The following is a 12,668-nucleotide window of genomic DNA, read 5'->3' as shown; positions in this document are numbered from 1 at the left end:
TCTTGGGTTCGAACCTGGGAAGAGATTCCTGAGGTTCGAGAGCCCCCTCACCACGTCAAGGTGGTCCCAAAATGAGGGGGATAAAAACTTCTAAAGGAAGCGAAACTAATTCTATTTATTCTGACTTCCTCAAGAAGGAAGTTAGCTTAAACTTCCTCAATCAATTTTAACATTTACTATACATTATTAATGAATAAATATTAAAATTTTCCTTTTGCAAACTATGTGAGTGTCTACCGAAAAGTTCGGTAGTTACACGTAAACAATTCTTCGAAATTTTCGAAGCCAAAGTTATTAAAACAAATTAATATGCGTATGCTAAACCAAAGACCCAGTACTTCCCTGCAAAAGATAGCCCAGGAGATCGATGGCGATGAAATCCAAAAATCAAGTCAGGAGGAACTGCAAACGTTGTTTACATTCCAAGCGACAGAGAAAATATGATAGAAAACGGGAATGGTTCCTAATCCTGCCACCCAGGGCAGGACGGTAGATCACCTGACCTACCTGCAGCGTGTGCCGCGAAATTTGAATTTCTGTCGGGGACGACGGAGTCTTAGCTATGTATATATCTGACAGGTAAGTTGATTGTATGAAAATAGTAATTATTAATATAAGCCAATTCTGGAGGTTCAATGCATTCTGACTATGATCATTCAGTAAAAATAAGAAAAGAAATGAGAGAGAAAAAAAGGGCACGAAATGAGGATCAGATTTGCTCCAACGTCGCCATAATTGAGCAGTCAGGCTACATATGATTATCAAATACAAACAAAATGAATATGCATCTTTTCCATGATTCTTTTAAAAATGTAACAGTATATTCCCTTGCTGATCTTTGATCTATAGCAAATAAAGTTATTACATAAAAATATATCAGTCTTATTCTACAGAATGTCATTTATAACATAACTACAGTAATTGTTTACTATCGTACGATAGTTGACATACTAGACAAACGAATGTTGTTGTTATCCAATTCCGTTGTACTTAGCAAAAAAGTTGTTTCTCGTTTGGTTGTTAGTTCCAAGAATTTCAAATTTTTAGCTGTTGAGTGAGTTTAATTCAGCAATGTAATTACAGTGTTCCCCCCTGTATTCGTGGGGTATGCATCCCAGAACCCCTTGCTCATATCTAAAATCTTTAATAGTTTTATCAAAAAAGTGCATTTAATGATGAAATTGACAAAAAAAGAAAATTATGGGTATTTCTCATAGAAAAATACCATGAATGGGCAAATTTTCCACGAATAATGACGGTTAATGTCCCAGATAGAAATCCACGAATATGAGAGTCTGCGAATCCGGAGTGCGTGGATATGTGGGGGTTCACTGTAGTGAATAAGTTACTTATATGTATAAAACAAAGGTTCAGTACAATATTATGAACACTTGACAAAATATTTCCTAAATTCAAAGTTTTATATGATAGGATGGATGCACAAGCGAAATGGCCTGCAATTAATTCTCACCTTCAGAAACATCTTGTCTCTTAAAAGATATGCTATGTAATACAGTGCCCACTTTGCAACTTACCACAGTGCATTCGACTTTCATCTGAGCCATCAGGACAATCTGGAAGACCATCACACTCATATCGACTGGGAATGCAATGTCCAGTTCTACAGTAGAAAGAACCTGATGAGCATAAGGATACTTGGCCCCCTGAAATGAATTAATGAGTGTATAACAAAAAATACATATTAAACCCATTGTATTAGATTTAATAATTCAACTGGCAATGTCAGTTTTTAAACTAAATTTACAGGATATAAGAAACTGAAGAGACAAGCTAATATGCAATCAACTTTATTTCCCTTGAGTCCTGCAAAAGTAATACCATAGATGGTATACATCTTAAAGTAAACCAGAGCACTATACAGTTTGTATAATTTATCTTAGGAATTTCATAGGCACTTGACTGCAAAGCTATAAAGAAATTCTGCCTATATTATCCCTACCTTATATTTTTTAAAGAAATATAATGAACATTTAAGAGGATACATATAGCTTCCAGAATAAAAAATTATTGTGGCTGTGCAGTCAATGTAAGTTAGTATAATACTTACGTGGCAAGACCTCAACATAGATTGATGACTTAACAGGATGGTCTACTTCTCCACTGACATCGCAAGTGTAGTTGCCAGCATCAGTTTCTTCCAAGTCTTTGACAGTTACTCTGACCATCCCTACAGTTTCGTTTATAATTACACGTGAAACTCTGTAAGAAATTTTCAAGAAGAGTTACAATCATTTTAAAGTTGTAAAGTCTTCTATTGAATAATTCCAATCAAAGAAACTAATATTTGACTTCAATATTAACATGCTAAGGTTCTGCAAAGTAGCTATCCCAAACTCAAAGAGTGCAATACCTATAAAATGACATCTCAATTTTTCAGTTATTAAAAAAATATGACCATGCATAAGCACCAAATCTGAATGAACAACAGCCCATTACAAGAGTTCTTCACCTGGGTAAAGTTCTATCTGTGGAGTAGGGGAAGCAAGAAATGTCATTTAAATTAAAATTCAGTCTATTAGAAAATAAAGAACTTGTTTTTTCAATGTTTTGGGCATCCATGCAAACCTCATTTCCTGTCATCTATCTTCAGTGCCCTCACCATATCAGCATCAGTTACCATCTTTTCCCAATATAGTATGGTAACATTTTCATCACTTCTACTGCCTATAGTAATCAGTATCAAGTACGTGTTGATAACTAATAGAACTGCAGTTTTTACGTCCTCTCTACACCAATATCAGGTCAAAGTTAAAATGGGCGACCCAAAACTGATTTCTATCAGGAATAAAGCCATGGATAATCTCACCCCACAGTAACCCTAATGCAATTCATTTTTTGGGATAGTGTATCTCCATGAAGTTAAATGTAACAAAATTTTGAGATAATGGACATTTTATCTTTTCAAGGTGAAATAAACTGAGCTACTCACAGTAGCTATAAATTCAAAGGCATGAGGTGATGGCTACAAACTGAGAACAGAGAGCACATAGAGTCAAATGATGGCCACTTAGTTACAATCCAAACAGTGTTACCATACACAAGAGGGCAAAGAAAGGTTAAAAGTTAATGATATCACTATCTCTGTACTGAGATAATGTATAAGTTTTTAACATATATTTATCATTCTAAAAGTAGCAGGCAATTAAGTATGAAAAATAAATTTTTTTAATTTTATCTAAATCTCATGGCTCCAGATTTTGCTAGGTACTCATTTTTTGCTATTTCTCACAGTAAAATGATAGCACTATCTTTAGATGGTTTGTTGAGATTTATATAAAATTTGGCTCTTTTGAACATCTTTTAATATGAAAATCTGGCTATTTGTCAAGTTTCTAATGCTACAATAAGTGTATTTCACTTGTAATGAAAAAGGGATTAAAACTAAGGAACACAACTTACCCATTTGTTGGTAGGACCCAACTCATCTGTAGTTTGGCAAGTTCCTGTTGCCGATGCTTAGCTGCACAGGTGAGGGTGAGGTTATCCCCAACATATTTCTGAAGTCTGTTTGCGCTTGGATCAATTTTCACTTGTAGATTCAGTGATGATCCTTTGAGGAAGAAAGAAAGCGATAGTCTTCACAACTATTACTCTTTTAAGTGAAACAATAACACATAATGAGCTTTACAAATCAAAAATTGGTCAGCTTCAGTAATTGAGTACATCACAAAAAGTACCTTCCTTGAAACAGCATGATTTTTACAGCACTAAGAAATGTAACAATATTCTTACAGCCTCTTCTTCAGCTGTAAAATCCTAACTTTAACCAGCATAGCTTAGCACATGTATTTAGTAATGAAATTCTAAGACATCATGTGTAATAACTTTTGGAATTAATATCCACATAAATTTATTAAGAAAAACAGAAAAAATTATCATACCTTTCATTACACACTTATTATATTTTTCATATCTAGGGTAAACAACAGAGTGGACTAGCTGCAGCCCCCTTAACCATGTTCGGACCCACCTTCAGAAAATGAACTTTAACACGTCCTGACACCAGAGATGGGCACCAGTCATGAGTCCCATGTCTTGAGGCGTTGCTCCCACGACCTACGACTCGTGACTGGTGCCCATCTCCGGTGTCAGGACGTGTTAAAGTGCTTTTTCTGAAGGTGGGTCAAAACACAGTTAAGGGGGCCGCAGCTAGTCTAATCGGTTGTTTATCCTATGCAACACTTGATATACCCAGCTATATTTTGCCCGGTATTACTTAAAGCTAAAAAAAAACTGATGGCTACACAAATTATAGCAATCCCAATAACAAGATAGCCCAGACAGCCTACCCATACATGTCAAGTGTGAAACAAGGGGTTGAGGAACACTCAATTAACACTAAACATCAGAGACATTGGACTTGGCTTCTGTTTGGAGGTAGCTAGTCCTGTCGTTCTGCATACTACTCCAGATCCAAATCTTCAAATAAGGGACAGAAGGAAACCTAAGTCTCAGAGTCACTGTCTACAATCTTAGGGTCAGGATAAGTTTTGGGAGCAAGAACAAAGACAATAAACAGGTTAACCACAGTATGTGTGGGAGCAAATTGCCGTTTGATCCTAAATAGGATCCTGCACCCTACGTGGGAGTTAGGATATGGATAGTAACATTGGAAAGCATTCCTGTGGATGGATTTCGCTAATTGATTCATAGGATACTGCTAGGTGGGTACATTAGGTTAGGAGGGGTTCTCTCCACCGAACCCACGGCCTAGCAACCCCTTGGCAACCTAAGATCGGTTAGGTCATGGTTATCTAAGTATAAATACATATTATCTATTTCGAATATAAATCGTAATTACTGAATACCTATATTCATTACAGAATCTGCCTCGGGTATCAACACCCTATCGACATTTTCCTAGGGCATCGTAGGGTAACGTGAATACGGTCTATGCCCTGGGCTAATTACACAGTGACCATTAATTAGCATTTCAGATCGATAAAGTGACATAACAGACACCATAAGTACGGTATAGCACTCACCAATAACGCTCAGACATACGAATAATGACAAAACTCTTGTCAAAATATGGGAAGCCATTTTCTCGTCATTATTGTTATTGTTTACATTTAGACTCTCGTTCCATCGTTATTTTATAATAGTAACGCATAATTAAAGAAAAAATCGACTAGTATCCTTCGATTTTTGCACATTTAAATGACTGATTGCTCAATAAATAAGCTTAGAAATTAGTTTATTTATTAATATAATATGGATACTCATGTACACTTTGATTGGCTGATGGATAGAACTAGATCTAGCTAATGGATGAATGTGAATCTGAATACGGTTGACATCTTGAAAAGTTTCACGATTTACACAACGCCACAGAAATATTCCAATGGTTTTCACAGATTTTCTAGTACCTAAACATGATAATTTATTTGTCTGAATTGTGAAATCTTCTTAAGATACATTTATTTCGCCAGAAGACTTTTTGCACTACCTATTTCTCGATTCTTTCTACGTTGATCGTAATGCATTTTAACAACTAAGAGGAGGCAAATGTTTGTCGAAAACTGGAAAAAAAGTCAGTTACTCTTTCCCTGAGGATCCACTTTTTTGTTTGGCACGTCTCAGTGTAACACTTTTCTCAGACTAAGATAGGTTGTAAGTTCCTACTCCTAAGCATTGATTTTTGGGATGAGGTTGACAGCCTCATATCCAAACCCAAACAGGTGGCCAATGAAGCGAACGGAAATAGGGAATGGTGAATGGCAATTTTAGAATGTAGAATTCTCTGTGTTCCTCTGTTTTCTCAACTTTTAGTATATTTCTTCTCTGTTTAAACTGTCATCTTTGAAACTCTCTCCCTGCTTTTGGTTTCCCCAAAACCCCCTTTTTTTTGTAAGAGGAGAAACTTTTCTTTCGAAAAGCTGCAAGTCTAAGAAGGCTTGAAATCAGTCAGCCATGTTGGAAGTTACACAATAAGTACTTTCAATAACCAAAGGATCTAACAGTCATTGCTCTAAGTTCTGCCACTAAGCCCAGTACCAGATGATGTAATCAAGTAGTTAGTGTTCTACCACTCATTACTTTTACTAAAACCATTTATACAGCTCTTTGAAAGTCAGTTTTCTGCCGCTGAATCCCTAAGAAAACCATGTACTATGACTGAATGTTAAACTAACAATGTCTCTAGAAAAAAAATGTATTTTTTTGCCACCCTACTGAATAAATGTATAAAATTTACCAAAACCGCATGATCTGGAAGTCAAGAATTTTACATTGTGGCCGCTTAGTACATTCATATAGTATGAAAGTAAGTTTTATTGCAGTGAGTCTATTCCCAAAACCATTTGATTACAAAGTCGGTGTTCGACCACTGAACTCTTTCATTTTCTTTATTTAGCGTAATATTTTTGCCTTTTAATTCAACAAAGTACTATAAAATGTATTTAGATTACCCACTGTCATTCTCTGTAGAGGTCAGGTCCCCTGGCCATCACTGAAAGTAGGCTCACCAGAAGTGCCTAAAGTAAAATGTGTATCTAACTGGCTCCTGTTCGAATGACACTCGGTTTGAATTCTAGAGCAGTTAGGCCTAATCTGAAAAAGTCAGAGGGAGGAAAGTAAGATGGAAGAAATTTAAATGGGGGTACAGTTAAAGGAATGAGAGGGGTTGCAACTAGAGGCCGAAGGGACGCTGCAATCACTGTCAATCAAGTCCAATAGTACTAGTATGTTAGCAAATCCTTTTTTTTAATCAAAATTAACCGATCTTTAAAATTTATCGGTAACTTAATTCCCCCTTACTAATTTCAAAAGAACCTAAGCTATAATTTGACTAATTCAGCGAGAGATAAGTTTCTCTCATTCATTTGAATTATTGCCACTTGTTTCAGCTATGCAATCTGCAGTTTGAGAGTAGGTTTCTGTCAATGTCTTAGGCACACTCCATGTTTTGTTTGACACTTCTCGAAAAACTGGGAGTGGCAAGTAGTATTAATTACTTGAGAAGGCGGATCTGCGGATTGCATTTATATTTACACAAATATCATGACACGAGGATCTACGTCAGTCAGTCTAATCTTGCACTATTGACCAGAAGGTGACCTGAATTAGTGATATATGATTACCGAGAATATGTAATTGCACCTGTGCCTTATCTGCATAGGTGTCGTTTGGGAGAGGCGCCATTTCCGAGAACATTTCGCGCCCGACCAACTTTATCAGATCCTTTAGTCTCGCCCTCTCCAGAGTTTGCTGTCCCAATGACGTCACACGATAACAACACGAGATAACGACGTTTTTCTCATCACTTCCTTTTACTTCTGTGAGTGAAAGAAATAGGTCGGTTTTCCCGCTTTTTCCTAAAGTTTAAGCCACCCGCTCCCACATCTAGTACTACTCGGTGGAAATATAGGCCGTGCTAGTATGAGAAGAATCCGAAAACTTTCTCTTTCCGTTGTCAGCTCTGGAACTCTCTCCCAGTTTCTGTTTTTTCCCAGAATGCTAAAGAAAATGCCATATTAGTATCTCATGGATAAATCTGGCTGGATGGAGTGAGGATTACCTCGTCGAGCCCCTCTCATTTTCAGTTCCGAAAGTGAGCATTTTGTCTGAGGAAAGACCACTCTCTCTCTCTCTCTCTCTCTCTCTCTCTCTCTCTCTCTCTCTCTCTCTTAATCCAGCTCAGGCCCACAGCAGTCGACTGATACCCAAGTACAATCCCTTTCACGACATATTCAGTTGCATCTGAATTAAGGTCAGTTTTTTAAATTATACCTGACACTTACACATTCATTTGCATTTGTCCTTTGGGACATCAGTCACGTCGTCTATTACAAAGCCTGTTCATTTAACATCTGCTCATTACAGTGCATTTACATTTGCCAATTAATAAATAATCGATACCTCTTCATTCACGTGCCACTTTACGTTCGCTATGTATAGCCACATCTTCCATTAAGATTTCAAAACAGTTTTCATCTATACATTATATTACAAGGGCCATTACATATTCATCAGTCTCTTCACTTATATCTGCTATTACCTAGTCATCAGTATATTCATTTACATCTATCATTACACATTCATTGGCAAAAGCAGATATAAATGACTATGTCCATATAATATAATCACTTAAATTTGCCATTACATGTTCATCAGTAATAGCACACACACACACACACACACACACACACACACACACACACACACACACACACACATATATATATATATATATATATATATATATATATATATATTATTATATAAATGACTATGTATATTCGCTTAAATCTTCTTCTTCTTTGTCACCTTATCCCTACATTAAGGGGTCGGTTGCCTGATGCGCCTTCTCCTCCACTGCCTTCTATCAAAGGCATCATCGTCCACCAAACCTCTTCTCTCCATATCTTCCTTCACTTTATCTCGCCATCTCATTCTCTGTCTCCCTCTCGATCTCCTTCCTCTAACAGGTTCCTCCCAAGCCCTTATGAGGACCAGAGATTAAGACATGTAGGTAGCTGGGTACTGATGATTTATTTACAGACAAACTGAGTTGACATAGACAGGTGCGGACGGATATGTAGTGCAGTCTCGCACCGCAAACAGAAATGACTCTGAGACGTTAAATTTGTGTTTTCTTACAGATATCATTTAGATATAATAAATAAAGCGTACAATAATGTGGAATTGCATGTGTTTATACATCGCGGAAAGGCCGCGGAACGCTCTATCGGATGGAAGTAAGAACAACGCGACTTGATGATTGGTTACATTGAAAATAGGAAAAAGCGTTGTCCTTACACCCTCTTCACTCCCTCCTCGTCATCCATCCTCAACACATGACCGTACCATCTCAATCGTGACCCTCTCATCACCTCTGTAATCTTTGCTAAGCCTTCCTGCCCTTCTTCTAATTTCATCATCTTCCAATCTGTCAAGCAGCGATATTCCCATAATCCACCTGAGCATTCTCATCTCTGTTCTATGAAGCTTTACTTCCCCTTTTCTTCTTAGAGACCATGTTTCTGCTCCAAACAAAAACACAGGTCTTATCACTGTGTTATATATATATCTTGACTTTTAGCTTGATTGGCGTTTTCTTATCACATACCACTCCAGCTACCTCTCTCCACTTCCCGCATGCAGCTTTTATCCTAGTATCAACTTAAGCATCAAATCCTCCCTCTTGGCTTAAAGTAGATCCCAAGTATTAAAACTTTTCTGCCTGTTTTATAATCAAGCCTCTTCTTTCTTGTATTACTATCCTGTCTCTATCTTCCCTACTGCCCAGCAAAACCTGTTTTTATTTACATTCACCTTTAAGCCACTCTTCTCTAAAGATTCCTGCCACTCTCCAACCCTTCTCTGTAGGTCCTCCTCATTTTCAGCAGTCATCACCAGATCATCGGTGTACAACAATTCCCATAGCTCTTCATTCCTGATCGCTTCACTCAACACATCCATGACCAGCACAAACAAAAATAGGCTTCATGGTGACCCCTGGTGTAATTCAACACTAACTTCAAAGTTTTCTGTTTTTCTGCATCATTTATATCTCATCTCGATCAGCCTAACCAACTTTTCTGGGACTTTCCTTTTCCTTAAAAACCCAAACATCACTTCTCTTGGGATTCTATCGTATGCTTTCTCTAGGTCTCACTAATCTGCCATTACGTATTCATTAGTAATAGCAGATATAAAGGAATATGTATATTCACTTACATCCGCCATTATATATTCATTAGTAATAGCATGCATAAATGAATATGTATATTCATTTAAATCTGCCATTACATATTCATTAGTAATAGCAGATATAAATGAATATGTACATATATTCACTTAAATCTGGCATTACTTATTCGCTTATTCATGAGTAATAGTAGATATGAATGAATATGTATATATTCACTTACATCTGACATTACATATTCAATTGCATCTGCAGTCGCATCATGCTTAGCTATCCCCGAGCACTTCCCTTCCGTTACATAGTCGAAGGATCTATTTCCCTAAAACGTGGACGATGTAACGAAACCCTTTGTTGACGAAGGGAAGGGCGGATCCCTCATCCGGGCCCCTAAGTCTAATATGGTCAGGGACAACTTTGAAATTCATGCGCCGACGTTTCTGGGAAGGGAGGAGAATGCGGATAAAAAGAGGAGGAGGAGGGGAGGAGGAGGAGGAGAAGAGGGTAAAAAGATGAGAAAGGAAAATGTGATATGGGATGGGGAAGTGATACGAATAAGAAAGACGAATGGAGTAGAAGATAAGAACAAGCCCAAACAACACACGTACACGTGCAAAGAAATAAAGGCTAACTGGAGTCATATATATATATATATATATATATATATATATATATATATATATTATATATTAATAATATAGAGAGAGATAGAGTGAGAGAGAGAAGAGAGAGAGAGAGAGAGAGAGAGAGAGAGAGAGAGAGTTTAAATATTTAGAACTTCTACATTCATGAATGAAAGCGAGTGTGTACGAGAGACAGTCGGATGGCTATCATCTCTTGAAAAATAAAATGCAAAAAAAAATTATTATTGTTATTGCGTTCACGAAGCATTTATCTGACTGTTGCCTGAGAAAGGGTCATTTCGCCTACTAAGAAGAGTTTGTGGGCGCTGTTTTTATCTATTTATCTATCTGCATCATTTCGCCGGCTAAGAGGTGTTTGTGGGCGCTGTTATTATCCATTCATCTGTCTGTCTGTTTGTCTGTCGTCTTGTGCTTGTTTTGCTTTCACTCACTCGGTATACCTGTCTGTATTTACTTCTGATGTCGAGCCGTAACCTGTTGTATATTTCGGCTGTCTTTGTGACCCTAAATGGGTGTCGATTTCCAGTCTCTTATGTGACCAATGAGTGATTCTCGGTTTATGGAGCCGGACGAAATAGGCAGATTATTTCTAGACAGGAGACGCAGACAGAAAGACAGGTAAATCGAGTACAAGAAAAACAGGTGGACAAGAAGACAGATAGATAGACAGATAATAACATCGACAACCGACTCTCCTTAGAAGACGAAATTGCTCCTTCCCTGGCGAGCGTCAGAAAAATGCTTCGTGGACCAGAGGAAAGAAAAAGAAAAAGGTACTTTTTTCTATTCATTTTTTTTAGAACGTAATTGTTGACAAGACATTACGACACTCCTTAGGAAATTCTTGCAATTTTTCATTCAAGAGATGTTGCTTCCGGATAGATAACCGGCAAAGGCATCAGTGTCTCTCTCTTGACTCTCCCGGTCTACACGTCTGATTGCGACCTGTACTGCCGACGTCATCCGCCCATCTCTCAATGTCAGTCTGTTCTTGTACAGTCTGGAACCATCCAGCTGCCTTTTCGTACCTTTTAATCATGCAAGGCGTAGCTTCATATAAAAAATTACGTACTGAAGGAAGTTTTTTTTTTTTTTTTTTTTTTTTCTGCGTCGACGAAGCATTTTTCTGAATCTCGCCAGAGAAGAAGCCATTTCGCCTTCTAAGAAGTGTCTGCCCTGTTATTATCTGCGTGTCTACATGTTGATGTACCTTTTTACACGCCTGTTTTTATTGCACTCGTTTGTTTGTTTGTTTGTTTGTATGGTGTTTTTACGTTGCATGGAACCAGTGGTTATTCAGCAACGGGACCAATGGCTTTACGTGACTTCCGAACCACGTCGAGAGTGAACTTCTATTACCAGAAATACGCATCTCTCACTCCTCAATGGAATGCTCGAGAATCGAACTCGCGGCCACCGATGTGGCACGCCAACACCATACCAACCACGTCACTGAGGCGCTTTTATTTATTATTTTTTTTTTTCTTGCGCTCGGTTTATCTGTCTTTCTGTCTGCTTCTACTCTCTATAGCCGTGATCAGTCTCTTTCGCCTTTTTGGCTCCAAAAATTGAGAATCACTTCTTGGTCACATGAGAGAGTGGAATTCAGCGCCCATTCATGGAGACATAGACAGGCTATGGCTAGATAGTCGACGCAGACAGAGACAGACATACCGAATGAGTAGGGGGAAAACAAGATCACTCTGTAGGAGGGCGCCCTTCCTCGACACAAGTCTCTCTCCTGAAGGGTGTCTGTCTGTCTCCCCCATCGTGATCTCCTAGGGAGGCGAGAGAGATAAAGTTCAGGACGCAACCCTATGACGCAAACGTTAGAGCCACCGGGCCGTCGTCTAGTGCCGCTGACGTAAGAGATAAGGTTAAAAAAAAATAAACACTTGAAACACGAAGAAAATATCTTATATCTTTTCTCCGTAGTAGTTTTTTTTTCTTCCTCTCTCTCTCCTCTGCATGAATATTCCAAGAGATGTCGTCTCAATAACATTCACGAGAAAAAGCGGAGTGTAGGTTTTTTTCTGCCGTTTTTTTATTTTTTAATGTGGCGTGTTTGAGACTCCAAACAGACTGTAAAACGCTCTAAATGCACGAACGTTTTTGCTTTATGTGTATGATATATGGAGGAGATCCTTGTTCCTGCCGGAAATTAGTTTTGAATGCCATTCCTAAATACCTTTTTTTTATTATAAAAAAAAACAAAATGTCGTTTGATGCTCCAGAGATAAAAACAAGTCACTATTACTGTCACATTCATCCCGTAACTACTGGACTAAGAATGAACTTCTGTGCGGAAAACTTCCACAAGGACACACTCATGATCACACAGGACTCGTCCCGAT

At 37.9% G+C, this 12,668-nt stretch overlaps 1 protein-coding gene across 1 annotated transcript; it reads right to left on the bottom strand.

The window, feature by feature from the left end:
- Nucleotides 1-1,503: 1,503 nt before the first annotated feature.
- LOC135202780 (low-density lipoprotein receptor-related protein 5-like) lies at nucleotides 1,504-5,123 on the bottom strand. The gene is made up of 4 exons (XM_064232241.1): nucleotides 5,007-5,123; nucleotides 3,421-3,571; nucleotides 2,069-2,220; nucleotides 1,504-1,664 (listed from the first exon to the last, which is right to left on the bottom strand). The coding sequence occupies exons 1-4, from the start codon at nucleotides 5,062-5,064 to the stop codon at nucleotides 1,504-1,506; spliced, it is 522 nt and encodes a 173-aa protein (XP_064088311.1). The 5' UTR covers nucleotides 5,065-5,123.
- Between the last annotated feature and the right edge of the window lie 7,545 nt (nucleotides 5,124-12,668).

The sequence above is a fragment of the Macrobrachium nipponense genome, chromosome 33 (genome assembly GCF_015104395.2).
Source record: "Macrobrachium nipponense isolate FS-2020 chromosome 33, ASM1510439v2, whole genome shotgun sequence".
Classification (NCBI taxonomy): Eukaryota; Metazoa; Arthropoda; class Malacostraca; order Decapoda; family Palaemonidae; genus Macrobrachium; species Macrobrachium nipponense.
The sequence above is the reverse complement of the archived record's forward strand: the minus strand, read 5'-3'. Positions and strand labels throughout refer to the sequence as shown.